This window comes from Anopheles bellator, chromosome 2 (assembly GCF_943735745.2).
Source record: "Anopheles bellator chromosome 2, idAnoBellAS_SP24_06.2, whole genome shotgun sequence".
Classification (NCBI taxonomy): domain Eukaryota; kingdom Metazoa; phylum Arthropoda; class Insecta; order Diptera; family Culicidae; genus Anopheles; species Anopheles bellator.
In genome coordinates, this window is record NC_071286.1 from 55,900,181 (window position 1) to 55,927,439 (window position 27,259).

Genomic DNA, 27,259 nt, shown 5'->3' on the forward strand with positions numbered 1-27,259 from the left:
CAACTTTTTGCAGTGCCCAAGTATTGGTAGATTGTGGTGCGTCGATCGGGCTGAAAACATCCATTTCCTCTCCCCTTTCGTTGCGATTTATAAAATTAAACATCCCAGCGGCGGAGTGGAAAAGGGTTATTTTTATTTTTCAGATATTTTTAAAAACTCCTCATAGAGGGTAATTTGCTAATTTGTATCCCTCTTTTTGCACCCTGATTTTCCTCCGCTACTCGGATCGGCCGGATATGCACAGCAGACGGGCAGTTGGTGTTGAGAAGCACGGATGTGGAAAGCTATTTGTGCAGTAGTTGATATCAATCAAGTGGTGCCGTGAGAAAAGTGATTCAATGGGTTTAGTGTGTCGCGAAAGGATATCCGAACGTACGTGCCATCCCTGCCATTAGCATTGTCAGCGCTTCGTTTGATGACGACGGTCGGTGGAGATTCGTGAGAGCGGCTATCAATGTTGTGATGCACCGTGCAACGCACCAATAAGTTTCCCGACGGCAGCAGAAGTGACGTAAAGCGACAGGATATCGAAGCGAATGTTTTTAGCGAAAGCCGGAATTGAATGCGACGAGATCGAGGAACCAGATATTAAACGTCGCCGTGCGTCTCGTTGCATAATCCGATAGAAGAAAACAGCGGGACCAGTGGCTATACCGGCTAGAGTAGAGGCACCGACGACAGAAAAGGCTGTCTGTCCTCAGCAAAGAAAGGACCAAATCGCGCTTCTTGAATTCAGAAGACACGCTGTGCTCCATCCGTCGGAAAAGGTGAGGATAGGTTTTCTCCAGTTCCGCGCCGATGCCGACGAATTTGTAGGAAGGTCAGGAATGTAGGAATGTGGTGGATAGAACAAGAACAGCGTGAGATTGTGCCAAGTGAGTCGCGTGCTCACCATCGTACGAGTTGTGAGAAATGAAATCAGTGTGGGCTTGATGTGAGAAACCAGCGAAAGCAAAGACCGTGAGTTAGATTTGGAATGGAAAGTGTGTGCAAATATTTTGTGCACACTTTAGCATCGCGCTCGAATTTTGTGCTTTTCGATGGTTGATCTGCTAACGGTTAGCGTTATATTCCGTTTGCATTATTTGCTATTCGATTTATTGCCGGTTCATCGTTTAACGTATGTAAGAAATTAAGCAATCGCTTAGCAATGTATGACAACATCCTCAGCAGGAAAGGTTGACACGATTCAGTGAGGCATTTTGGAAAGAATCATCTCACCAACACTATTACAGAACTGCACTGTGTACATAGCGGATTGTTACGCACAAGTCGTTCTACTTATGGTGAATTAATTAATGTTTTAATTGGATTTGCAACAATATATCAGACACCAACGCAAGAGTGGCGATCGATTGATTGGTGCCAATGGTGTGCGTTGGCAGTTCGACGGCGGAAAACTTGCAATGCGGTCCCTTTTTCTCTCGCATTGACAACTCATGCTCACCAGCTCTACAGCTCACTTCAGCGCTCACAGCTCACACCTCACAGAACAGGCGATTGTCTTATTGGCGCAAGCAATGACAGAATCTCTCCGAGGTGCATACAGATTTTCGAAGAAGTTGCCAAGTTTCTCCGCTCTCGCAAATGTTTTTATTGCTCCGCCTGACCTACCTACCGCCGCGGCATCGGTGGATGAACTTGCTAAATTAGTGATTCACCTACGCGCGGTTGTTCGCCGTTGACTTCATGTGTGCATTTAATTTATGGTCGTTCATTTCTCTTCTCGGTAAAACAAAACGCATTGCCTACTACGCACCCCTCACACACAGGAGCTGCAAAAGGACTCTGGAGGGCAGCAGACCAACATAAGCATACTATTATCATAAATATTGGCAAAGCCGGACCGAGTGACACTGCGGAAGTGGCGAAAGAAAGGATCCTTCCAAGGATCGGTGGAAGACCGACTGCAACAACAGGAGTTACACTCTTCGTCGTCAATCTCGCGAAAGTGGTTCACTAGAAGGATCGGCATTCGCTGGGGCAAGGCTCACAAAACTGCCCCCAACAACGTAGTATCGGAGTTACAACCAGCCGCAGAGGAGCAAAAGCAGTCGGCAGAGGGAATTGGATTGGTGTCCATCGGTGTCGCTACTGAAGAGCCTGCAATCGTCCTTTCCGCTGCGCAACAATCGAAGGAGCAGCAAACTTCGAAGACATCGTCACTCAGCTCCATCGTCAGTTCCTTGGTGGAAGCTGCAAAACGTCGAAAAGCTGGTAACATCGCCACAGTCAGCGAGGGCGAATCTAAGGCGAACGAAACCGGTCGAGAACGCCGTCGGGGAGTAGAAGGTGATCGTAGTAGTGGAGGAAGCGGTGTAAACTTCAACTTTCTGGCCCGCTTTCTCACAGCTCTCGGTGGAAAACGTCAGCATCGGACGGCCGCAAAAACGGGGAAGGAATTTCTTCCGACAGGGGGATTGAAGTACGTATCCACTCCTTGCCGGTCAGCAGTGGCTGTCCTTGGTTTTCCCTTCCCTTCCCTTCCCTTCAAGTTCTCTACTGTCCAGCACTTCCTGCGAAAGTATTCGGCTCGTTTGGTACTTTTGAGAAAGACTCCTGATGGTTTGACCCAAAAGACGTTGTCGGCATTAGGTAATGTTTTCAAACACATTACGTTCGTCGATCGTAATGTAGCATTTTAGTGAATCTACCGATCAATTGTCTCCCAAATTGTTTTTGAGTTTCTATTCAATTGTTCGAAGATTATTATTATTGGGCTCGTGCATAAAATATTTGACCAATGTTTGCTGTAAAATAAGAGAGCGGTAATGTAGAAAGACGGACTTTCGCTCTTTTCTACGGACAGCTGTTTAGTGTTACATGCTAAAATGATTTTATTATTGCGATTCTTGACTTGACAGGTAAAGTTTTGTCCGTTCAGATCATTAGAGATCTTTCGAGCTAGTTCCTGCCCCGTTTTCCCTTTCCCTTTCATCCCTCGTGCTCATCGTTGACAGAATGTTCATCCGATTGTTCTGATAGTATGTTTTTATTTTTCTCTCTCTCTCTCTCTTTTCTCCAACGCGTCTGTTTCTAATAATTATTATACTACTTCTCCTTCTTTTGGCCCTCTGCCATTACCACCTGCTCAACGTTGCCGACACCGAAATCGCTTCCCACACACGTCCGATGTCCCACCAACAACAACGCCGCATTCAATCAAATTCACCAACAAAAACCAAATTTGACCACTTTTTATCTGCGCCACTCTACCAACCATCGTTTTCCCTAACCCGGGCCTATTTCCGTTCCTATTGTTTTCATTTTGCGCTTCAAAATACCGCACAACATGGCGGCGGAACCGAAATCGAAACGATGTAAAACCTCTCATTCTAGCGCGATGGACTACGACAAAACGGTCGAGGCAATGGATACGCAGGATGATAATGAGATCGATCCGCCAAACATTCCCCACCTCACCAATGCGGTGGTCCCACCAACTGCTGCTGCTAACGGTGGTGGCGGTATCGGCGGAGGGCTTCCGATCGAGAATATTGATGGGGCGGGAGAAGCGATGGCGTTGGACGATCAGGACTATATGAATGACGAAGTACGATCGGAGGCGACCTTTAGCTTTCAAATTACAAAGTTTAGCCGCATGACGGAATCGGTCCTCTCTCCGGCGTACTATGTGCGCAACCTGCCGTGGAAGATTCTGGCGATGCCCCGAAATACGGAGAATACTGTGTCACCCGGCAAGGGTCTTGGATTCTTCCTCCAGTGTAACGGTGAAAGCTCAAGCAACAACTGGAATTGTTCGGCCTCGGCCGAGCTACGATTGCTGCGTGTCGATCCGCACGCCGAACCATTTGTGCGGCGCATTCGTCACACGTTCTGCATGCAGGAAAACGACTGGGGCTTCTCGACCTTCATGAACTGGCAGGAGATACAGGACCCGGCGAACGGGTACATCGAGAACGACACGATCACGCTGGAGGTGTACGTGAACGCGGAACCACCCCGCGGCATCTTCTGGGACTCAAAGAAACACACTGGCTACGTGGGGCTCAAGAATCAAGGTGCCACCTGCTACATGAACTCGTTGCTTCAGACGCTATACTTCACAAACCAATTGCGGAAGGCGGTGTATAAGATGCCAACGGAGGCGGACGATGACTGCAAGTCGGTGGCGCTCGCGTTACAGCGTGTCTTTCACGATCTACAAACACAGAACAAGCCGGTCGGAACGAAGAAGCTTACAAAAAGCTTCGGGTGGGATGCGCTCGACTCGTTCATGCAGCACGATGTACAGGAATTTCTGCGCGTGCTGCTCGACAAGCTGGAGAACAAGATGAAGGGCACCAGTCTAGAGGGCACGATCCCCAAGCTGTTCGAGGGCAAGATGATATCCTATATCAAGTGCCAGAACGTGGATTACACCAGCCGCAGAACGGAAACTTTCTACGACATTCAGCTTAACATCAAGGGCAAAAAGAACATACAGGAGTCGTTCAAAGACTACATTGCCACCGAAATTCTCGATGGCGACAACAAGTACGATGCTGGTGAGCACGGCTTGCAGAAGGCGGAGAAGGGCATACTGTTTAGCAAATTTCCGCCTGTGCTGCACCTGCACCTTATGCGCTTCCAGTACGATCCGATCTCGGACAATTCGGTAAAGTTCAACGATCGCTTCGAGTTTGACGAAACGATCAACCTTGACCCGTTTCTCGAGTCGGCCGAGGACACGCCGGCCGCGTACATTCTCCATGCAGTGCTTGTGCACTCGGGTGACAACCACGGTGGTCACTACGTCGTGTACATCAACCCGAAGAACGACGGCAAATGGTGCAAGTTTGATGACGATGTCGTGTGCCGGTGCAGCCGAAACGAAGCGATCGAGCAAAACTATGGTGGACACGACAATGAGCTCAACCTGCGGCACAGTAGTAACGCGTACATGTTGGTGTACGTGCGCGAATCGGTTGTTCATCAGGTGCTGGAAGAGGTGAAAGAGAGCGACATTCCCGAGGAGCTGCTCGAGCGGTTGAACGAGCAACGGCGCATCCAGCAGGTTCGCCGGACCGAGCGCACCGAAGCATCCAACTACGTCAGTCTCAACGTGCTGCTGGCCGACTACATGGAAGTGCACCAAAAGTCAGATCTCTTCGATGCGGCCACCGCTGCCTACCGTACGCTGAAAGTGCGCAAAACGATGGACCTGGCCCAAGTGGCGGTACAGATCGGTCGGGCGTTCAAGATCGAACCGGGAACATTTCGACTGTGGGAGGTAAAGAAACCCTCCAACCTGAAACCGCACCGGTTCGAGTACATTGATCCGGTGGCGAGCGAAACGTGCGCCAAGTATGCATCGCCGGAAACGAAGCACTCTTGCACGATCTTTCTCGAACTGCCTGCGCCGGGCGGTCGTGGCGAACTAGAGCCCGCCAAGCTGACATTCGACGATACGCTGCTGTTTTTCAAGTTTTACGATCCGGTCGAAAAGCGGCTCAACTACTGTGGACACGGTCTCTACAAACCGTCGGCCACAGTGGCCGAGCTGGTGCGAGACCTGAACCGAAGAGCACATTACGATCCCGATACCGAGCTACAGGTCTACGAGGTAGTTGATATTAATAAGGCGCAAAAAATCCTCGACCAGCAGCAGACGTTGCAACAGGCGCTGGCACTGCTGGGACACGGTACAATCATTGTTTTCGAGAAGCGCCACCCACCGCAGGAGAACCTCGAGTTTCCGACGTGCGAGGCGTACTTCAAGGATCTATTCTGCCGCATGGAGGTCGTGTTTCTGGACACGCTGATCCCGAACGATACTGGCTTCACGCTTGACCTGTCGTCCGAGTCAACATACGACCAAATCGCGAAGGCCGTCGGTCGGCGCATCAACGTCAACCCGTACGAGATACAGTTTTTCAAGAGCAAAAATTACAGCGATCTGCCCGGGCAGCCGTTGTCACACAGCTTCGGCGGTTCACTGCGAGACGTGCTGCAGTACAGTAAGACGAAGACGATTCGGAAGTTGTTCTATCAGAAGTTGTCAATCAACATCAACGAGCTGGAAAATAAGAAACAGTTCCGATGCCTATACCTAATGCCGAACCTGAAGGAGGAGAAAGAGCTGATACTGTACCCGAACAAGAGTGGGACTGTGCGCGATCTGCTGGACGAAGCGCGAAAGGTGATCGAATTCAGTGAGTCCAGCACGAAACAGCTGCGCATTTCGGAGCTGGCGAAGAACCGCCTGTCGCCGGGACCGGCTGACGATACGCCTCTCGATCAGCTGCACGATTACACGGAGAATCCGTTCGTGCAAAAGTCGAGCATTGGTAATCAGATTATGTATCGCATCGAGGAGGTGGCAGAGGATGAGGTGAACCTAAGTGATGGCGAGATGCTGGTGCCGGTGTTGCACTTCACGAAGGACATCTCGAGTGTGTTCGGAATACCGTTCTTCATACGGACCGTGCAGGACGAAACGTTTGCTTCGCTCAAGGAGCGCATGAAAAAGAAGCTGGCAGTGTCGGACAAGGAGTGGGAAAAGTATCGACTGGCGATCATTACCGAGCACATCGATTATATCGACGATGAAATGATGCAGATCAAGCTCGAGATCTTTCGGGGCGATCTGAACGACCCGCATTCGCGCACCTTCCTCGGGCTCGAGCACATCAACAAGAACACCAAGCGCAGCAGGTTCAACTACATGGAGAAGGCGATAAAAATCTACAATTAGGTAGTAATCGTGTGTGAAGAAAGGGACCTTTGCCGAAGCGGTTCTGAATGGTAGGGCACAGTCGTAACCCACAGCATTTGGTGACTCACTCGTCGTTGCGGATGGAATTTTGTGTCAAACGGAATGCACCAAAACATGCTGAAAGTCGCCCAGAAATGGTTGAAAAATTGAAAGTTATCATTAGAAGACGTCGGTCCTTTTGTGTGAGCTTTAGGAATATATCATTCAATCGGAGCTCGGTGTCAATATTCCGGTGTCCCTTTATGCGTAATTTTGCATTACCTGTTTGTCATTGATACAATAAGCAGGGTTTTATGTATTTGTAGCAATTTCCATTAAACCTGCTTTCTTTTTCTTAAAAACTTTTTAAAAAGTGCTGCTCAGTGTGCAAATCTATAATAGAAACCAAAGGGCTCGTCATTGTTCTTTCAGTGGCCGTACTTTTTTCCGTGTGATGTTTGCGGGCTTTCGCGATGATACATTTGGAGCAAATGCGTAGTCTTCTGTCTCTTTGTCATAGCGATAACATCAACACTTTTCGCAACGCGTTGCCATTTTTTTCTGAAATGGCCACACAGCATAACTCGAAAGTAACACGGTAACGTAACACAGAACCAAAAACGTCCCAAGTAGAAATCAAGTCAAAAAGGGTGTGACATGTCCCTCAGTGAGTTTATAATCAGCAAGTCAGCTTGCACATTCTGCACGTTTCTTATTGTTTTAAGGATAGTTTTGCGCTTAGTTACATTGTTTATAGTGTCTAGCGGATTAGATTGAACCAATTGTGTCGTTTTTCTTTATTTGAAGTTTTAGAACTCGTTTTGCTGTTGCAATAAACATTTTCCTGTCCCACGGAAAGCGGCGCATAGTGGTCGTAGCGCTATATGCCACACTAATCCCAGTTATGTGAAGCTTCATCTTCATCTCAACGAACAATCGAAACATACAATTATGACGTCACGAAATATCGAAGAGAGAGAGAGAGAAAGAAAGAATCACGCAAAAGAGATGCTGACCGCTTTGAGCCAGCTTGGAAGCTTCTATCGTAAATGAAGAAACAGAATTGCAAAGTTCCGTGTTATGAATTCGAGCATGGATCAAACTCGGTGAACTAAATGATATGTATGAGAAAATCGAGAGGGCAAATTGAACATGTAAAAATAGCAAAGAGCGGGCGAGAGCGTGCGAAAGCAAAGGAATAATGGGGGAACGGAAGATAACATAAAATGAAACATTACAACAAAAACTGCTGGAAATCCGCACTATCCGTTGTAATCAGTAAGTTCTAGTGTACAGATACAAAAGTGAAGACAATTTGATGCTTGAACAGTGAAAACCCCATCTTCAGTGGCCGCCGGTCGTGCGTGACCCCAGAGTTCTTATTTGCAATGGGTGCACTTGTGCGTGGATGCGGGCATGGGCTTCGGGCCCTATGACAATTGGGGGTGGGTAACGATGGAAACTCATGCACCTGCCTGAAGCCGATGATTTTCTATTGCGCTCTACCGTAACTTAAGCAACACTGAAATGAACGATGCCAGTGCTTTCCGGTGGATTACAGGGCGAGGGAAGCGTGTTGATGGAGGCAAAAGTTAAGACAGATAGTATGGATTCGCGCTCATATGCGTTACACGTGCATCGTTGCATGCTGCATCTAACACACAGCTAATTATGCGGCAGGAGGCTCCACGCCACAATGTGTGTCCTTGTACGAATGGAAGAAAAGATGGCCGCCGAGAGATTACAAATGTTAAGAGGAAAGAAAAATAAATTGTGAAAAATATAAAAGTGAAAAAGAAAAAAAATAATAAAAATTCAAACATAATGGTTAACCTGTGTTCATTATTGTTGTGCTGTTTGGCGTGTTTGGATGTTGTTTGCTTCCCCACTCGAAATGTATTCCTCATATTTGATATTCTTTTACTTTGTCTTGATTGGAATGTAAGGATTTTAATTGGCATACACGACGGTCTGAGCGTTTTTGAACTTAACTGTTACTATATTGCAATTTCTAACAGATCATGGATGCAAACATATTACGGAAAGAGGCAACATAATTAATGACTTCAATGTGCTGACGCGACATTAATTTGATAATTGGCTTACTTTCGCTTTCGTCGTCGGGCCACCACTCGGTTCACTGCTGCTGAATCACTTGGGTTTGGTACTTTACGCTGTAGCGTAAATGCTAGATGTTTACTACTCGCGTGTCCCCCACGACTTGAGCGTGTTACAATCGATTTAGCCTATCTTGCTTACACTACCCATCCATCAGGTTGACGCTTCGCTGATCCGCTTCTGGCACACGACGTGCCGGAGTGGAAACCAATCGATAAACCTCCGGTATCCGTAGGAAGGCGTGATGCGATGGGTGTGTTCCGCCACTAATGATGATGATAGTGGAGCGTGGTGCTAGTTTCCGATTGTTGTCTACTGGTACCGTCTAAGGTAGCCACTCAACGCTATCGGGCGGCTAAGAACCTTGCGGTTTCAGATCCGCCGCCGAAAAATCCTTCCGCCTTGTGCTTAGATTAATTTGGTAAACGAGTATATAAAACCATCGCCACCAAGATAGCGAGAGAGCGAGAGAATGAGATAATGAGCGTGGCGGCGAAGATCCGAGCAGCAGCGAAACGGACGAATTAATGAAAATTCCGCCACTCGAGCGCAGCGCGCGATCTTGCGCCGCCCGCCAGTCGGTCAGTCGCCATGTCACCATCGTTTGGTCCGGGCGCGTAAACAGGCGCGAACAGCCAAGCATTTCGGACTCTGCCCGTCACCGGGGCTAACCCACGGTGATTCGTGAACGATTTTCTTGCGCGATCCTGGTTCTGGTGGCATATCTTTCTTATCGCGCTGCCATTTGATCGAGCGATTTTGAAGAAGTCAACAAAAGTTCATCTTAGTCTGGATCTGTTAAATTCTTGTGATGTGTTGGAATGCAGTAAGTTTTAGGGGGAGACCACGAAAAAGAGTCCTAACCGGTTCGGCATCTTCGTGCTGCGGAATTACCTTGTAGCCGCGTTTCGTGTGATGTGTGACAAACGCAATCGTAGCGATGGCATAGACACCGGAACCCGACGGACATGACGTCACATTTGTTTACTCACGTTCCCCGGCGATCGATTCTTTCGCGGGTCAAACACGTTGGGTGTCAATCGATTTTACTGTACGCGGTCCGACGGCCCGACCAATCTGTCGTCAGTTTATCGCCGTTTTATCGCTAGTCCCGATCACGCTCAGTACGCCGGCCAGATGATTTACGACTGAATTTACTTTTCGTTTATTTTTTGTCCGGCGGCCTGGCACTCCATTGAAACATCTCATTTGAAACATAAACCCACGATGGGTGGTGCTCATCATTCCTCACAGCCACTGGCTGCGGCCAACACATAAGGGTCTGTGTATGTGTGTTTGTGAGTAGTTTTTGTGATTTATTTTTAGTGAATAACCACTATGCGCCAAGTCGGTGTCCGACTGTTGTCACAGTGAACCGTTCGTTCGTTGTGGACGGGTTTGACGATATAGACCCCTATTGGACTGACGGTAGTAGTTTCCGCAACAGAACCTGTGCGTCGTTTACTGGTTGTTAGTGTCTGTCAGCTAATGCATGTGTGTGTTTGTCACGATGTTTGATATACAAGTGGTGCGATGATAACAGGTGATTGTTGGACCCGGCATTCAAAACCACTGCCGACGCACGACAGCGTATCTTTGTTAGCTCACTATTGACCGTAACGGAATGATATTCAAATAAGGATTTAACCGTGTTCTTTCTTTGGATGGAGATTCGGAAATAGGGGAGAAATTAAATCCCGACACTTAACATTAAAAGAAATAACACCATCATCATTTGGTTTGAAAAAACATAGGGAAGTTAGAATATTGCATGCTTCATTAATCCACCTTGTTCGTGGCTTATTTTATTATTTAATCTGTCCCTCCATTTTTGGGGTCACACATGACCTTATTGTGGACTGTAAGAACCTGCCATGAATAATGCCACGGCGATAAGGAAATCGCGGCGACATTTGCCAATTTTCGCCAGCCGTGCTGTGCTACCGAATAGTAATCTAGAAACAATGAGTTGCAATGCGCAATTTAAAACAACATACAGCCTGAATGATTGATCGCCTAGAAGTTTGTAACAGAAATTACGGGTTTGCATTTGCATAATGCATTGAAATTCCATTACCGCGTTTTATTCATCAATTCAAAAAGCTTTTTTCGGTTTCAAGGCCAATGATTATGGTCTAAGTTGGGTGTACGATCAAGCGCCGACACTTGGATTCTAGACTGACAGGGCTACAATTTTCTTACGTCTTGCAAGATATTTAGCCAACATAGTCTATGCAGTAGAAAAAAGTAGTAATTGATTTTAAAAGAATTTTATTTCCATTGAATTTTCTATACATTTTTTTTTTCTATTTTGTGCAACACTTACATGATCAGATATATGAAGGATTTTCACTTAGCCAAAAAACACATCAGATATTTTAACTTTTATTTTTTGGGGACTACACCGTTGTTACCAAAAACCACGTCCAATGTCGATACGGCTCATAGGACCGTAGGACAGTTACAAGGCGGTTCGGCCTTGCTTTTAAAATATCAGCGCGAGGAACTTGTACAGATCATTAAAAATATTGCAGGAGAAAAGCAACAAACGTCTCGGTAGAAACAGAACAGTGTGTAAACATGTGCACCGATCGGTCAAACGGCGTAGGGGGCACGTTTCGAATGCACTTTTGCAGGCGGATGTCTGTAACTTCTTACTTTGTCCCCGCCTTGGTCGTGCTGTTTTCCGCCGCGTGGTTGCGAGAACGATAAAGCGGTCATTGCGAGGTTCCCCGGGCGTGGAATGGCTCAATTCGAACCACGGACCAGCCTGTTCTTGACGAACGGATCGGTCTACCTTCGACCCACCACGGGTCGGAAAAGGCGGACCGGCTGCTCAAACGTTGTGGCCATTGAGAGATGTGTGTCGCGAGACGGTGCCCCTGGCGTGTGCCGTTCTTGGGCGGATGGATTTTATTTTAAATTTTAAATTGTGTGACAGAAGAAGGCCGGTGGGCAGGCGGACGCCGCTTGCGCACCGCACCGACGCAGACTATTGCGACCACCGTTATTTTTTACGTAGGGTGAAAACTGCCTCCAATTCGACGCACCGGCGACCGACGTCCTCCGCTTCGAACCGGCAGCAACACGTCCAAAGATTTCCCTGAGCGCGGCCGAACGCGGAAAACGCCCTCACGGACCGGAGAAATACTGACCGCTGGGGCTAGCGGTAGTAGAGGGAATGCCACAGTGCCATTCGCCCTTCAGAAGGATCATAATTTGAAACTTCTACATTTGGTTTACTATTTCCTATTTTTTTGAATATTAATTGTCTCTTTTAGATTCAACTGTTCGTGGGATATTTTGATTTTTTATATTATTATTCTCTAACACTTTTTGGCTGTTTTGTTCCTAGTTTCCTGTTTTCGTTTCAAAATTCCTTTTTTGCTATAACGATACGCGATTGATGCGCGGGACCAACGTTCATCTTTTGACGAAAGAATTTCTTCCATTGTGCTCTAGAGAGCAGCACAACTACAGCTCGCTCGAGGTGGCCCCAGATGTTGACCAAAAGGCCCACACGCGGCAAACGCTGTGACTGGCGGCGGATCAAGTTGATCCATCGGCCCTCGCCTCGCACCAGAGGCCGTCCGGCTAGTTTTCGGTTCCAATTGCATTCGGTCGTTGAAAGAATCTCGCGGGGCCAGGGGCTCACTCCTAGCGCAGTTCTTAACAATCGCGGACACGCCGCGCATCGTGCCGACAAGTGGTTGGTGAAGATTTACCGGATGTTACGAGAAGTAAGAAAAATCGATTAGACTACCCAGAAAACTGTCCCGAAAAAGATCCCTCGAATAATCGGCGTCGTGTGGCAACGATTTGGCGCCGACGGTGTGCAATCGAAAAGCCGGCTTTTCCGGCCACAACTAAATCCCACATAACCGGTGCCGGTGACGAAATTATACTGCCCCCCAAGGGGGGGGGGGGCATGTTTACAAACACCTCGTAGCGGTCTTACAAAACCGATTTCCAAATTTGCTTGAATTTTCCTGTGCGTGCGTCGTGTGGTCGTTGGTGGGCCGTAGAGTGACAACTATTAATTAGCTCATCATGTGGGCGGATGTGTGTCAATTTGGGCGCGGATTTTTCCTCCTAAGGGGTCTCGGTTGGCAAGCCACGTAGGGGTGAATTGTTCTAACAAGTGTCAACTGTTTTCCTTCCCACATACCGTTGTTCGGTGTATTACGCACAAACGATCGCCCAATCGCTCTATTTTGGGTTGAAACGCACAATTACGGTGATCATCACCGAAGTGATCGATACGGAAACTCTAGCTGTCGGGGATTAAGTTTTGCTTCACACTCGATTAAATGTGTAACTTTTTTGTAAAGAAAGTGCTGTGTATCTACGACCATAAAATGTATGGTTAAGAGAAATTTCGATGTGATCCAACAAGTGGTTTCGCATCCATTTTTATTCAACCACTGATTGGCGACGACTTTTCCTTTCTAACGATGACAGGCTTTTGCCCCATTTGTTTCTCATGTTTGTTGAAAAAAGCAGAAACTAATTATGAAAACAGGATGTAAACCAGTGAGCGTGATTATTTTATTTTTAGACAATCGCCTTTGCGTAGCGCGATTACGCTACGTCACAATGTTTTCATTTCGCGCATTACTTTTGCCTTTGTTGTTGCGTGGATAGTTTTTCTTCGTTTTTCACACGTTACACGATACATTCGGTCTCGCTCACTGTGGCTAATGGTTGTTCCACACTGTGTTCCTTTGGCCAACTTCTCTCGTATCGAACAGTCTGCTGGCGCACACGTTGTTGGAACTGTTTATGTTGGTGTCACTTTACAAACCGAATTGTTCGCGCTCCACACAAAATTCACTCTCGATTGTGATGCTTTTGAAAGTGGAGCTTGGAAAAGGCCGAAACATAAGGTGTGCTGGCACACATACGCCAAGTGTACGCGCATGTGTGTTCCACGCATGGTTTCCTCGCGTTTGATGTTTGCCCTCCGGTGGTGGGGTTTTCGTAGGGACATAATTTATGGCAAATAAAGCGACGCCGGTTTCGAGATCATCCATTTGGGCGAAAATACACAAATTAAAAAAGAAACCGCTCGGCTGTGCGAGGGGCGATGGTGCGTAAATTAGGGAGTTTTTGGGTATCATTTTTCATGTTTAGCATCGCCTTCGTTCTCGCTCACGGTACCGTACCGTAAACTTCGGTTGTCTTTTTTATATATAAAACTGAGTTCGAACCACAAGCAACGGTGATCATCGTGACCAGTGTTCGCGTGTGTCGTTCTCTCGTATCCTATTTCAACGTTTTTTTGTCTTTGTAAAACCAAACACCATTCCGAAAATGTAGCAGCGTAGACGAAAAAATATTATTGAGCGCAAATTAAACCACACAATCGTTTGCACGCTGCTCTGGTGAGAAAATGTTTGAAGAAGTAAGAACGATCGTCCCACGAGGCGAGAAAAATTGTGTCTGGCGTTGGTAGTCGGATGTTTCTTCGCCACGGGATTTCACGGTGGACGGGTGGACGGTGGGAGTGAGCAAATTAAATCCGACAAACGAGCATCGGATGTGAGTGAAAAGTGACACGGTTTATCACAGTACATCATTCTTCGCCGCGTCGCGCCGACATCGATCTCGTAGTTTGGGCGTATTTATTTTTCGGTCGGTTTTTTTGGCCGCATGATCATCATTCACTACCGGTTCGACAGCGATAGGCGAAGGATACACCAGCATGGATCGAACGTGTTACGGGAAGTTTGATCCAGGAGCGCGTCAACCGTACCGGTGTACGCTGAGGGAGCGTGGCATTGCGCCCGGATGTAAGTAGATCTGCGAGCTCAGACGATTCCTACTAATTATGCAAGGTTTTTGGAGTATTTGATAAATGCTAAACATACTAATAAATTGTTTTATTAAAATCTCAACCAACAAAGGTTACGATATAATAAAGTATCACATATTCGAGCATCACTTTGCTGATAAGTACTGATTTTCTGTTGGTTTCACAGCATAAATTGGCTTACCAGTATGAAGAAAAAAATTTGAACGCATTATTTGCTTGTACAAAGTTTGTTTCATGAAAATCTAACCGGCTTTTTAGATTAGAAGAACTACAAATTGAAAAAATAATTCAAATACATTCAAGCACAGACAAGTTGCCCAAGCTGGCCGACAGATGGTGCTTTCGTCTGGACAAGAGCGCAGGGAAGCGTTTCTCGATCGCTAGAATCGATCGCTTTTGAATGCTTCGCGCAACTCCGCGAACGGAAGTGCGTGGGTCTGGGGTGACTAGGATCCAGCACAACCGCTGGTAGGTCATAGTGGAAGGGAAGATTAAAAATGGTGGTGTTTCAAACACTCTGTCACGTGGTGCGCTTTCCTATAACTATCGTCGTAAACTTGACGATAAACGACAAAAGCGATGTCGGCAAATGATGTCATCAACTGGCATTTACCTGGCACACCAACAGTTGGTTCGAAATCGCGATCGGATCGATTGAAATATCGGTAACGAATCGTCCACATTCGCTGTGACTTTGAAACCACGCTTTATTTGTGGCAAAATTGCCGACGTACGATTAAACGAAAAGGTTTATTTGAATGAATCACTTTGTTTACATTGAAGACGCCACTCAATTAACTCTTCGGAGGGATGCAACTTTGCCAGTATTGTTATTTTGCCTTTTCAGCTAATTTGATCGTCACGATTATTTACCACATCTATTTGTGTTCCTTTATTTAATTTTTATAAATATTGATTCATTTTAAATAAAATTAGTGGTAAATCTACAGTTATCTGTTTACTTCCATTTTCATCATTTTCCATATCCTGAAGCATTTTTCTACTATTTCAAACGCAAAAGCTTTTCGTTTTTTTCATTCTTGAGTAAAAGTTTGAGCATTGCATAAAAACATGTTTTACTCTTCTCTACTATGCGTAGAATGCGAAATTTTCGTAACCAACAATAACTTTTGAGCACTTTTTGGACCCTTTAGACGTGCAACGGCCGACTACTAAACGCTTGCGTTCATTGCACGGCTCCAACCTCCTGTGCGCATGTATGTGTGCCGTAGTGACCCGGCGCCGGGTTTCTTGGTGTTGCTCTCTCTCAACTCTTGCTCCAGCTTTCGCTGGACAGCGTCGCGAGTCGCGCGCGCAACCCACGAGGTCAGCGTTCACGCGATCCTCGCCAGACCGGCCGCGGCAAAAGGGTTGGCTAGCGCGCGTTGGTGGTGCGTTTGAGCTCCTCGCGGTGTTGGCGCTCGCGCGAGTTCTCTTAGCTTGCGTCCCGACCACGGACTGGGGGAGCTTTAATCAGTTTAGCGGACGCGTTGGATTCAGTATTCATCGAATCACCGCGCGAGCTTCCAGCACTGGAAGAGTTCAGGCTACGTTTCGGTCAACACAACACACACTTTTCGTAGGTGACACATGGCAAGGTGAAGTCAATTTGAACTGCCGAAAATAGTGTTCCGTCCGAAACACATGCCAGCTTAACAGTGGAACCTTTTTTGCATACGAAGCATTCTCACGTGCCAGTGGTTTCGCGGCACTGACATTTGGGCTCACTGTGTCAACGGCGGAGCAAGCTGTGATGACCAAATGTTAGCAAAAATCGCTTTTCCAACGCCAGCCGCATCTAGTATTCTGTGGTAAACGATTACAATTGCTTTCTGCGGTGGTAAAGTGACGGAGTTAGTGAAAAATTTGTGACATTTTCGTAAGATTTATGATCTTGTGGAACACTTGCAATTAATAAGCACAAACGATTTGGGTAATTTTTCATAATTGTAATCAGCACGTGACTGATAGTAAGTTCCGGGAAGATAGTGCAAGTAGAAGAAAAACCAGGAATTCCAAACCAGACGAAACATGGCGGGTAAGTTTAACTCTCGATCTAGAGCAAACGGTTCGATCATCTGTTTCACGAACAGGTTTTCATGACGTCACCGAAAACTATGCGACCTCGCCACAGACCGCTGCTCATGGCTCATGGCAGTGCGGAGGATGCAACGGCACAGAGTAGGTGTTTCGTTGAACTTGAGAGTAAACGTTTTTTCGCCAACGTTTGCGCTTTTCGTCACAGTGTTCGTTCCTTTCGTTCGTTCTGTCACCCAACCTCTCGTTTTGTATCAACAATTCCTTCCGCGAGGAGTAAAGCATGCGAGCAATGATCCACTGCGCCCGATCGTTCGCGTGATTTGAAATATGCTCCACCAGCACATAGCACATTCCGGGCGCGGAGGACCACACCATCGCGTCTGGGGGCCGGCTGCTGAGATTTTATGGGGAAAATAAAAACCAGGCAAACGCCGATGATTGCGACAACACAAGTCAGCGGCTATTTTTAGCATTCCAAATACGCGCGGGATAAAGCGCGGGTTTTCGTTTTTACACGTCATTGTATTGACGGTGGCCGTGCCATGGTTTACTTGGTTTTATTTCAAATCTTCTTGCCCCTTTTTAATGTTCGTTTTGTCTTGATCGTTTGTTCTTTGCATAACAGTGTCCTCTTGGTCACCTCTCCCACAAATCGCCGGGAAAGGGTTGGCATGCGGATGGTTTATTTAAGATTTATGAAAATCGCGCTGTTCCGATTTGCGCGAACGGAAGTAGGGTTGAATCGATACTGCTTCGTACGCTCCATTGGTTCGCCTACGGTTAGCGTCCAAGGCACGTCTATGTAAATGCGACACGTCCCGGTAAGGTGAGCAATGCTCGTAGGTGTCACTGGTTCGATCTCGACCGCGTTCAAGACTATCGGTGGACGAGTTCTTAACGGATCGGGCACAATATTGTCGTAACCCATTACTGTACTGTTCTAAGGCAAAGAAAAAGTTATCGTTAGTTTTATTTTTAATCCTCGCACCGTGGTTGAAGGACGATGTTGATAGATACGAAATCGTTCAAGTGCTCCAACAACGTTGGAGGTTTGATGCTTTCTTGTGCAGCATTACCCTTCGAAGTTTAATGTACCATCAACAGCAGCATTTCAAGTTGGAGAAATGAAAATTTTAAGCTCTATTATTCCCAGTTGAAAACTGCTGAAGGTTTGTTCATATACATCGTAAAGAGAAATATCTATAACCATTAAATATCTGTTATTTTAAGTCCTTTTTTTATTGTTTATGTTTCGTTTTTCAGTAATGCAGCCTAAATATCGTTTTTACTTTTTTCAATATAATGAAGTATAATATACAAATGTTTCGTGGAAAATATTCTAAATGAGCTGTTTTATGGACCATTTTTTCTTTGGCAACGTCCGTTGTAGGCATTCTTTTCGAACATTACTACGATCTCTCTGATGTAGGCTAGAAAAGTTATAATAATGCTCATCATTTTCACGGTGTCGCAGGAGTAATTATCACTATCTCATTATGCAGTGTGTGCTCGCTGCCAATATTTAAAACATATAGACGTCCAGTCATTGGGAGATTTATGAGCTGCTCAGAATGATCAACAAACGGTTAACACCGAAAGCAATTAATTAAAACATTCCGGACCAACAGGGTTGGGCAATCATTGGGAGTACCAGAGGATGGCGCTTTGCTCATGTTTGCTTTAATCGAATTCTGTGAATTTACTTGCACTGAGGCACCATTTGATCACACTGTACCTACATTTGCCTCGCATGTGCGAGTGGGAATGTAATTAACAGCATCAATGAAAAGGAAAAATAACTGTATCGTTAAGTTAAATTAACGCCTGTTAACAATTCGTTTGCTCACTGAGTTGCGCGACGTAAAATGTCGATTTTCATATGAGTGATATCGTGTAATTTTGACTAAAGATTTGTTGCAGCTTATTGACTGATTGAAAAATACCATCCCACGATAAAAGATGAAAGGTTTCAACGAAAAACAACAAAAGTAGGATAAGGTTTAAGTAGTAAAAAATGTTGCCAGAATACGTTCATCAGACTATTTTCATGTTTGCATATTAGCAAAACTTTAGCTATCCCTAAGCGGCCAAGCCACCTCATCAACGATGCATTCACCATAAGCCTGATGACATCATCGGTTTTTGCCCAATTTCGGCCAAAACAGCTTTTGCGGCAAGCGAACGAAATTGCGTTTCTCTCTAACTGGTTTTCGCATCATAACTATGTTTGTCACGATCGCATACGGTGTATGTCGTTAGTAGTCTGCAGTAGGGGTAACTTATGGTATTTGACAACCATAAATAAAGTAAACATTCCCAAAATATAAATCCAGTTGGGTATACACCGTGCGCCGTCATCGTTATCACAGTCCATCGAAGGAACTCGATGTCGGGAACCGGATTTCTCACTTCCACTCTCGTAGGTTGGTCGATGAGCAAGCACGCGAGTTTGATATCTAATCAAATTACCACAAAAGTGAGTTTGCAAATACTGGGTTTGTGGGTTGCAGAAGAAAGTCGTCTGCGAGTAAATCGAAGTCCAATCAACGGCGATCAACTACAAGAAGCTTAAAAGGTTTTGCTGAAATATCTTCTTTGCGCCATGCCCGTTGATCTTCCTGTAGTATCTAGTAGCTGTCCGCGAGATTCTAACCACCATGCTAACTGATGGCCAAAAATGTCCTTCTGTAAACCTGTTAAACAAGGGATCCCTTTGACACTTAGCCAACTGTTTTGTGTTGTACCTGCATGTTGTCGGCTCTTGACTGTCGGCTCATGTTGTCGGCGACGTGCTTTCGAGAGCTCCTATGTGGAGGTTTCGTAGACAGGTTACTTGCACAGGTGTTTGTATCGACGGTAACGGCCTCACGCAGCATCCACGCCGTCCCCTATCAGTAGTGCGTCAAATCACGTTTCTCTCGACGCACGCCACCGTGTGTTTCTAATCTTGCGTGAAGCTGCGAAACACTCTCTGTTGTGCCCATTCGCTCTCTCTTCTCTCTGTCTCTCTCTCCCTCTTTTGCTTTGTGCAAGCCAGACTCGAGATGAAACGCTGAAGATCGAATCAGTACGATCTGCTGAGTGATCAGTGGCGGTTCGTTAGTGGTGGCTGCGCAGTAGTAGCGGCTGTGTCGTAATTATTGACTCGCACCTGTGTCGTTGTGTCCGTTTTTATCTAACTTCACCGTGTTTATTGACTTTGTCGCAGTTAAAGGGCAGAGGCCTGCAGCGACAGCGAGCCCGATAAAATAAGCTTTAATCCCTGCTACAAAAACCAAACATGAAGTTTAAAAATAATGTGTCTCGGTGTGCTTAACGATAACAGCAACAAAATTACTGCCAAAACCATCTAACACAACGAAATAGAAATTTACATGAAAACAGTTTCCCGAATATGTGTTGGTGCACATTCACTACTTGCGTCACGTGTATTAAGGCAACCAAATTTCGAATCTCACCCAAACTCGTGTTGCGGCGTCGTAGTGTAATGTTGTTGCCCCGCTAAGGCGCTGTTCTCGACGCACTCATAACGAAGCCAGTTCATCGATAAAGCCGCGTTAGTCGCATTTGAATCGTTGGCGCCGAACTGCCATTCAAAAAAAAAAATAAGGAGAGCGAAATGCAAAGCGTGCCATCAACCGACACCCGTTGCGCGCGAACTCGTTTTTTGGTTTAGTTTTTGATTTTGTGTGTGTCCTTTTTGTGGTAATATTTTTAGCCACACGCTTCTTCTTCGCGGTCAGTGAGATAGTTTTTTGTGACAGACCCAACAGCAAACTGCTGCCGATTTTGTGGCTCACCGATCACCAAACACGCGTTCGTTCGTTTGAAAAGTAGTTTATTCCGAAAACCGTTTGCCAACGAAGCATGGCGAAGAAGATCGCAAATAAGAACAATGATGCGCTCTGCGCTTCCTGTAAAACCTAGTGCGATCACGTGAAAGATTTATTGCTTCCGAGAACCTGCGATCGTGATCAAAAACAATCCGTTTCAAATTCCAACAGCATCGCTTGTAGTGCGTTCTCACCAGGCGCCCGATGCGGATTTTGTTTACGTTTGAAGACGACAACGGCCAACTGTTTGCCCTGCTAGAAGAAGAGAAAATATTCGCACAAACCGAATGCTGCGACGTCTTTCGAGCCGAAGATGTCTGCCCCAGACGCGTTCGTACCGCTCGCAGTGGCAGAGCACTTGGTTCGGCTCGTGACCTTGTAACGGTTTGATTTCACGAGAACCGGCGAGAGATTCGTGATGGGCGATCTAACCACGGGTGTGAACCGACTAGTGGTTTAAAAAGATTATTCGATCGCCATTCACGGCGTCTGCCATCGGTTTGCGATTAAGTCGAACGCGAAGAAGCCTGTGCCGTGTCTACAAACCATTAGGGAGGGCATTAGTTATGGAAAACCGGGATCTATTTTTGTGCCAGCAACATCAACCCGTGTGCGAAGCACCGACTGGTCTTTCACTGTTCACGGTCAGCAGCGATGACGGGGACGATGGTGCTAAGAAATGTGAACCAATTGAATTGTTATGGTTTGGCGCTTTTCTACTTCGATCCTCGCGTCCTGGGCGTTGTCTTGGTTCACTGTTTCGCGTAATGGGGCGCACTGCTCATTATTCTTGTCTTAGTTTGAATGCTGAATTCGGTGCGGCGCTCCTTTTCGCGATCGATGGTGCACATCGCGCGCGCCAAGACCATTAGACCGATCGATTCGATTTTTTTGTTCCTTCGGGGCTAAGGAGCGCGCCCAAATGGCTGCGCACTTCTTGCCGCCACCGCGGTTGCTGAAGGTCGATTTTGTTTGCGCAAACTTCGTGCACCCTGCTGACCCCGGAGATCCGCCGTTGTTGCCACATCATAACCGAGGGGTGCTAAAAATAATTTTTTTTGTTGAGAAAAGGTGAGACACGCGAAATGTTGGCACGCGTCCACCGCGTACACCGGTAATTAACAGAGTGGTTTTTCAATTTTCATAATGGCACGGGCCCTATCATGACGACTGTATTTTTTGTAAAGTTTATTGTGCGAAATACATTTCCGAAACGCATTAAACATAATAATCCGGACAGTATTTCCGGATGAATTTTCAAGCGGTCTCCGAACCGGCTTCGCGGAGCGGACACGCATTTAACCTCATTTCGCTTCAGACATTTGCTTCATTTCGTCACTAGCATTCCGTTAATGGAACGCCTTTAACAAAGTGAAATGAAGCGGCCGACTTAAGTTTTATGATCACGATCACGAATGATCCTCGATTGCTGCGACATCTCGCAGAGCGCGTCTGAAGTGTCGATTTTTTCCTTTCATAATTTCCCAGTAGTTCCCCGTTTATTGCAATTTGATGTGTCATGTCCGCCACGATGGACGCTATCGTTTCGATTATTGTCTCCGCGGTATAAAAATGAAGTGTTAAGTCGTTCCGCTTTTTTTGCTCTACCGCAAACGGCAGACGTCTCGCATATAATTGTTTCGTGGTGAATGGGCCACTGTAGAAGGCTGCCGGGGTCGTAAACATTCCACAAAGAGTGCTTTCTTGTCCCCGACCATTTTGTCGCCGAATGATGGTGGTCCGCCAGATCGCACTGTAGGCGTTGGACCGGGTTCGATCTGCTGATGACAGATGACCTCAGCTCGGGATGCATCTTCAGAAGCTGGTCTTTCGCTATGATACTCATATAGGCTTTTTATAGGTGTGTCGTAAAATGGAACTTTCCGGAGCATCGGAATATAATTAAGCAAGTTTTGACTCAAGTTTCTTAAATTGGAACATGCTGCTTTCAGTGAGAATTTCATGCTTAAGGTGATGTGCAAAATTGTAAAACCAAAGAAACACTGATACTCTGTTTGAGAGTTTGCTTCGAAAGTTACTTAAAACCACGCTGCGTTTTCTGCTAGTCAAAACATCTAGAAAACGCGAATCGCACGTGCTTGCGCCACCGCGTATTATTGGCGCAATAAAACGATGGCGTCCAAAACGACGCGTACAACACCGACGAAAGGAATCGTTGGGCGTGCGGAAGGTTTCGAGGATTATTTGGGTGAGTGTGTGCATAATGGTATGAGCGTATAATGTAAACTTCACAACACGTTAATAATAAGGAACGGCATCAAGCAGGTTAAAAAGGTGTTTGCGGTTTGCTTATACAACCCGGTTTCATGTGGGTTGTCTTGGGTGGAAACAGGTGGGATAACGGTGATGGGAAAACAAGGTTCTGTTCCACCTGTTGCTCGCTGTACCGTGGAACACCAAGCATCGCTTTCCCTCATTTCGGTCAATCATATTTTTGCATCGAAAGAAAAAAAAACCTCGCAATGAAATTGAATCTGGCAAGTCTAGCTCTCCTCCATCGTACGCCGATCAGTAGACAGCGCCACGCGCGTGGATGCGATGGGTTTCAAGTTGCATCGTTCTCGATGATGCCAATGAAGGGGATATTAATAGACACACGCGGTGACACACTATTCTCAATTCGTAGAATGCATTTCGTGTTTCGCAACCGAAGCTGGAGAAAATACGAACCGTCTCAAGCGAGAATCGAGGTTAATGTTTAAGTGACATGCTGAGTGTGTTTTGATGACAGGCGCTTGCGGTGTTGCTGAAATTATTTAAATATACAGCATTGATGAGATAGAAACGTAGAAAGAATACAGACAATGAAACATTGATTTTATGCTGCAGTACAATCATAGATATTAAAACATTGCTTATTGCTTACGATATTAAAACAATTTTTCGTTCACTACCATTTTCACATATTTTTCAATTATGTTTACAGTATCTTTGAAATTAAAACACCGTATGTTTATGTATTAAAAAATTTAGACGTTACCTAATGAAAGCTATAATTATCGATAACTTTTCAGAAATGTTTCCGCAAAACTTTTTGTTCTGTTACAAAGTTCCAACACTGCTTAAAATCTATCTCTTTTCTCACGAGCAGCAACACGCTGCACGTTCTGTTCAAGCCCACCAAACGTGTAAATGTGTCAATAAATTGACCGACTGTTTACACTTATCTGTGCGAATGCGCAACCTCACGGAGGTTATCTTGGCACCTCATATCTTCCTCACGACTATAATTCACCGCCGACGACGGTGCCGAAGAACAAGACAACCACGCCATTTCTTGCTCTCTCAAATACAAACACACTCACGAGCCCCGTCCGGAATCGGTCTTGGTAAGGGTGGTCGCCTTCCGTAGAAGGCCAAATGGGGCGCACTTTCATTCACGAAAAATGTCGACCACGTGCAAAACGGTAACTGGATCCCCAGCTCCGGCTCCCTCCTCGCAAACTCCTTTTCCGTTACTCGGTCCCTGATGAAAGTTCGCGAAACATTCCGCCCGGATTCGTCACCGCCGCCAGCAACAGCGTCAACACGGACCCATCTTCCATTTCTGACTCCGCGTTGTTTATGCTCGCCCGCCGGGTGCTGGCCGCCGCCTGCGCCTGGTCGGTAGTAGTGGTAGTGGTACCAGTAGCGAAATGACGACGAAGCACATCTTGGGCCCTGTTTCCTTTTTCGCGTGCTCCAGAAAGCATTACTCCGCGTTTAACGGCGGCGCCTGAAGCACGAAATTGCCCGCGGTTGGCCTTAGTCTTGAAGCAGCTGGCGTCAGCTGGGGCAGTGAATCAGAACACTCTGAGCGGCGCGTGTTTTCGCTAGAAAAGTGCCTTCTGTCTGATTTAGCCAATTGCTTTGCGTGAAACCATAGTGCATAGAGTGATCCATTCGTTCGGTGACTAGAGTTCAATTAACTTCTATCAATTTTTATTACTTTTCTGAAACGATCCACGCTTCAGGAATGGCGGAAATCACCTACGAAAGTGTGCAAGAAAATTGTCAAGATTTTCTGGGTACGATAAACCATCAGGGGCGTCGTGGGGATCATTCCACCGGTTGTGGTGTCATGCTCCGCTTTCCGATTACTTATCGCATTTATTTTTCGTTTTCCCCACAGACGCACTGTTAGCTGACCTTCAAAATACAGTTCCTGGGCACAGTCAGCATGTTGGTGGTGGCGGCGGCGGTGGTTCCTCCGTACCGGGGTACGGAAGCTTGAAAGGAGTTCGTAACAAACAACAGACCAGTCCCGTTCCGGTAAGTAGTGTCACTCGGTGAAAACCGTCCCATTTCAGGTGAGCACTTCTGAACGTTCGTCAAGACTCATGTTGGAAATTCAGAATCAGTCTGTTGGTGACCAAGATTGGAAGGAAACATCTTGGATGTCGACCCGAATTCGGTAACGGATGATTTCCACCGGTTCGACCGGCATCTTCGCACGCATGAAATATTCATCGCGAAGTAACTCAACAGTACTCACCGGTCTATGCAAGCACACCGTTGCGCGATGAGAGAGATGCACGTGTGCATCGGAAAGTTGTCTCCGATGCATCGCAGTATGAGTGCAATTGCACTGCATGCAGTTACACCGTTTCAGAGAGCACACACTCTGTCTGTACGCCCCGGGTTATCTGTGGTGTTCTCGGCAATGGCTGCTCGCTCCCTATCACGCCGTGTGTCGCGCCGTGACCGTGAGTCAACCGCAGGCAGGAAAAAGGTTTTGCGCAACAACCGTCCGCATGAATGAGCCGCGCGGACGCGTGTGTATAGTTGGGGGAGCGAGCGTTCGGTTTAACTCTTTGAAGCCTGGGCCCCTGGTACGCGACTTACAACGAGTCAGCACTAATGGCGCACAGTCGCGAGTCACATCAGACCCCGTTTGCGCGATGGTAACTCGCGGTGCCTTTTTTGCAAAGACAGCGGCCTTTGTTTGTCTGAGATTTCTGCGAAGGGTGTGTCTGTGTTGAGTCCGTCCGCTGCCATGGTCACGCTGTGAGGAGCTGTGTTTTCACCAACGACAATCGGTAATATATCCGGATGCACAATGCAGCTGACGCAGCTTACCAATGCACTCACGCATTGATCAATGGTAATGGCAAGAAGTGAAGTGGTGGGGATGTTTTGCTTTAGTGTTGCCGACAAAAGGTTAATAGATTGTGGTGGCTATACTCACACATTGTTAAAAGCATTTTGTTTATTAATTTTCATTTGATATCTTAGCGCCACACGTTCACACGTGGTGTAAATGATCGTGTTGACCAAGTTGTTGTTCATTGTTATGCCAGTGTTGTTAACTGGCAGGGGGCACAGTTCCATTTAGGGAATAATGGTGTACCCATCAATATCAATTCGTATTAAATTCGTTAATTTTTCATTAAATTCGTTCAACACCAAAACCAATTTTCTTAACCTATTTTCACCTTTTCAACACATTTGTCTTAAAGTATCAACCTTCAATTCGAACCTTGCACAACTTAATGTTGAAAAATGGTTAGAAACATTCCCAAGTTATTATCTTTTTTGCATTTGCATGCTCTCACCGTCGCTATCTTAACCTAATAAAGCCAGCGAAACGCCTTGACGCAAGTTATTGCTCTTTCCCTTAGCAAGCAGCAAGTGCAAAGTAGGGCGTTACGTCTAGACACGGTGGGTGCTACCTTGCCTCGTGTCCTGAGACACCTGCAAACATGTTGCTTCTTAGCACACAGGTACTTCATGTGAAGGAACGGTGCTGATGATGGACAAGTGGTCAAATAAATCCGTCACCAGTGACAGCTATTGGATGTGCTCCAAAGCGCCATCCTTTGATCTGCTGAAGTCTTTTATTTTTATTCACTGATCGTGAGGTTCATTAGTCAAAATGAAACTTTTACGCACGTTGAGCAACCTCACACACGACCGAAACCGAGTGTTCCGAATTGAACAGTACGGTAGCGATTCCTTCAAGCTAAACGTGTTTTGTTGGAAAGACATTTCAAAGGCATTTCTCAGTATAATTCTTATTTTTAAGCTACTCGTTCTCTTAGTTTTTCTTCTGATTCGTTGTAATTGTTTCAAAACAATTAACAGCTGATGTTTTTATTTAAACTCTGTTTCTATCGTTTCTACAGCAAACGTATCAGAACGTCGCATCGAAAACAGTTACCGAATCCCGTGCTACCAACGGTTACAATGGCTCATTGCCACGATCGTCGACACCGCACAATTCTCTGCCGCGTTCCGGCACCCCACAGAAGCTGCAAACATCGGCATCCGGCAACCTGTCCGAGCTGGACTCGCTGCTTCAGGACCTGAGCAGTGCCCGGTACGGTAATCAAGTCGAAAAATGTAAGTAACGCAGCGCTATCCATTCGTGTTTCGCGTTAGCATCGTCAATAATTGTTGTTGACTTTTGCAGATCCCAACAACGGAGTCGTCAGCCCTTCACCGTATGCAATTAACGACAGCATCAAGAGACCGTCGGTGGACAGTTTGCTGGACGAACTAAGCAATGCCCACTCGAATCCAATTTATGCCGTTCCGCATGGGTAAGAAGTGCACTGCCAATGCGCGCTGCGAGTTGCCGAAACCGCGTGGCTCTGATGCTACGGTTTGCTTTATTTATTTTAGGAATCAAAATGCAAACCATCCCGGCCGACAGGTTACGATAACTGTGCGTGAAACTACGACGGAGAAGCTCACCGGTACACCGAGTGCACACTATCAGGATCAGAGTAAGTGTGCCATTATGATAACCACACT

General features: G+C 46.3%; 2 protein-coding genes across 7 annotated transcripts in view; both read left to right on the forward strand.

Moving 5' to 3' along the window:
* LOC131210844 (leupaxin) overlaps nucleotides 1-27,259 on the forward strand; it is a 49,426-nt gene that overhangs the window by 6,535 nt on the left and 15,632 nt on the right. Inside the window, exons 1-6 of one of the 6 annotated variants that reach the window (XM_058204142.1) lie at nucleotides 19,750-19,833; nucleotides 22,365-22,712; nucleotides 24,636-24,775; nucleotides 26,629-26,845; nucleotides 26,916-27,045; nucleotides 27,128-27,231. In XM_058204142.1, the coding sequence (XP_058060125.1) occupies nucleotides 22,637-22,712; nucleotides 24,636-24,775; nucleotides 26,629-26,845; nucleotides 26,916-27,045; nucleotides 27,128-27,231 (667 nt within the window). In that variant the 5' untranslated portion in view covers nucleotides 19,750-19,833; nucleotides 22,365-22,636. Of the gene's footprint in view, nucleotides 1-14,332; nucleotides 14,608-16,539; nucleotides 16,669-19,749; nucleotides 19,834-22,364; nucleotides 22,713-24,391; nucleotides 24,532-24,635; nucleotides 24,776-26,628; nucleotides 26,846-26,915; nucleotides 27,046-27,127; nucleotides 27,232-27,259 lie in introns of those variants that run through there. The other 5 variants (XM_058204141.1, XM_058204147.1, XM_058204146.1 and 2 more) reach the window with 5 other exon arrangements.
* LOC131210843 (ubiquitin carboxyl-terminal hydrolase 7) lies at nucleotides 2,251-7,681 on the forward strand. Its single transcript, XM_058204140.1, has 2 exons — nucleotides 2,251-2,425; nucleotides 3,340-7,681. The coding sequence occupies exon 2, from the start codon at nucleotides 3,344-3,346 to the stop codon at nucleotides 6,695-6,697; it is 3,354 nt and encodes a 1,117-aa protein (XP_058060123.1). The 5' UTR covers nucleotides 2,251-2,425; nucleotides 3,340-3,343; the 3' UTR covers nucleotides 6,698-7,681.

Coding starts and splice junctions, on each gene's coding strand:
- LOC131210843 (XM_058204140.1), top strand. CDS start 3,344: ATGGACTACGACAAAACGGTCGAGGCAATGGATACGCAGGATGATAAT.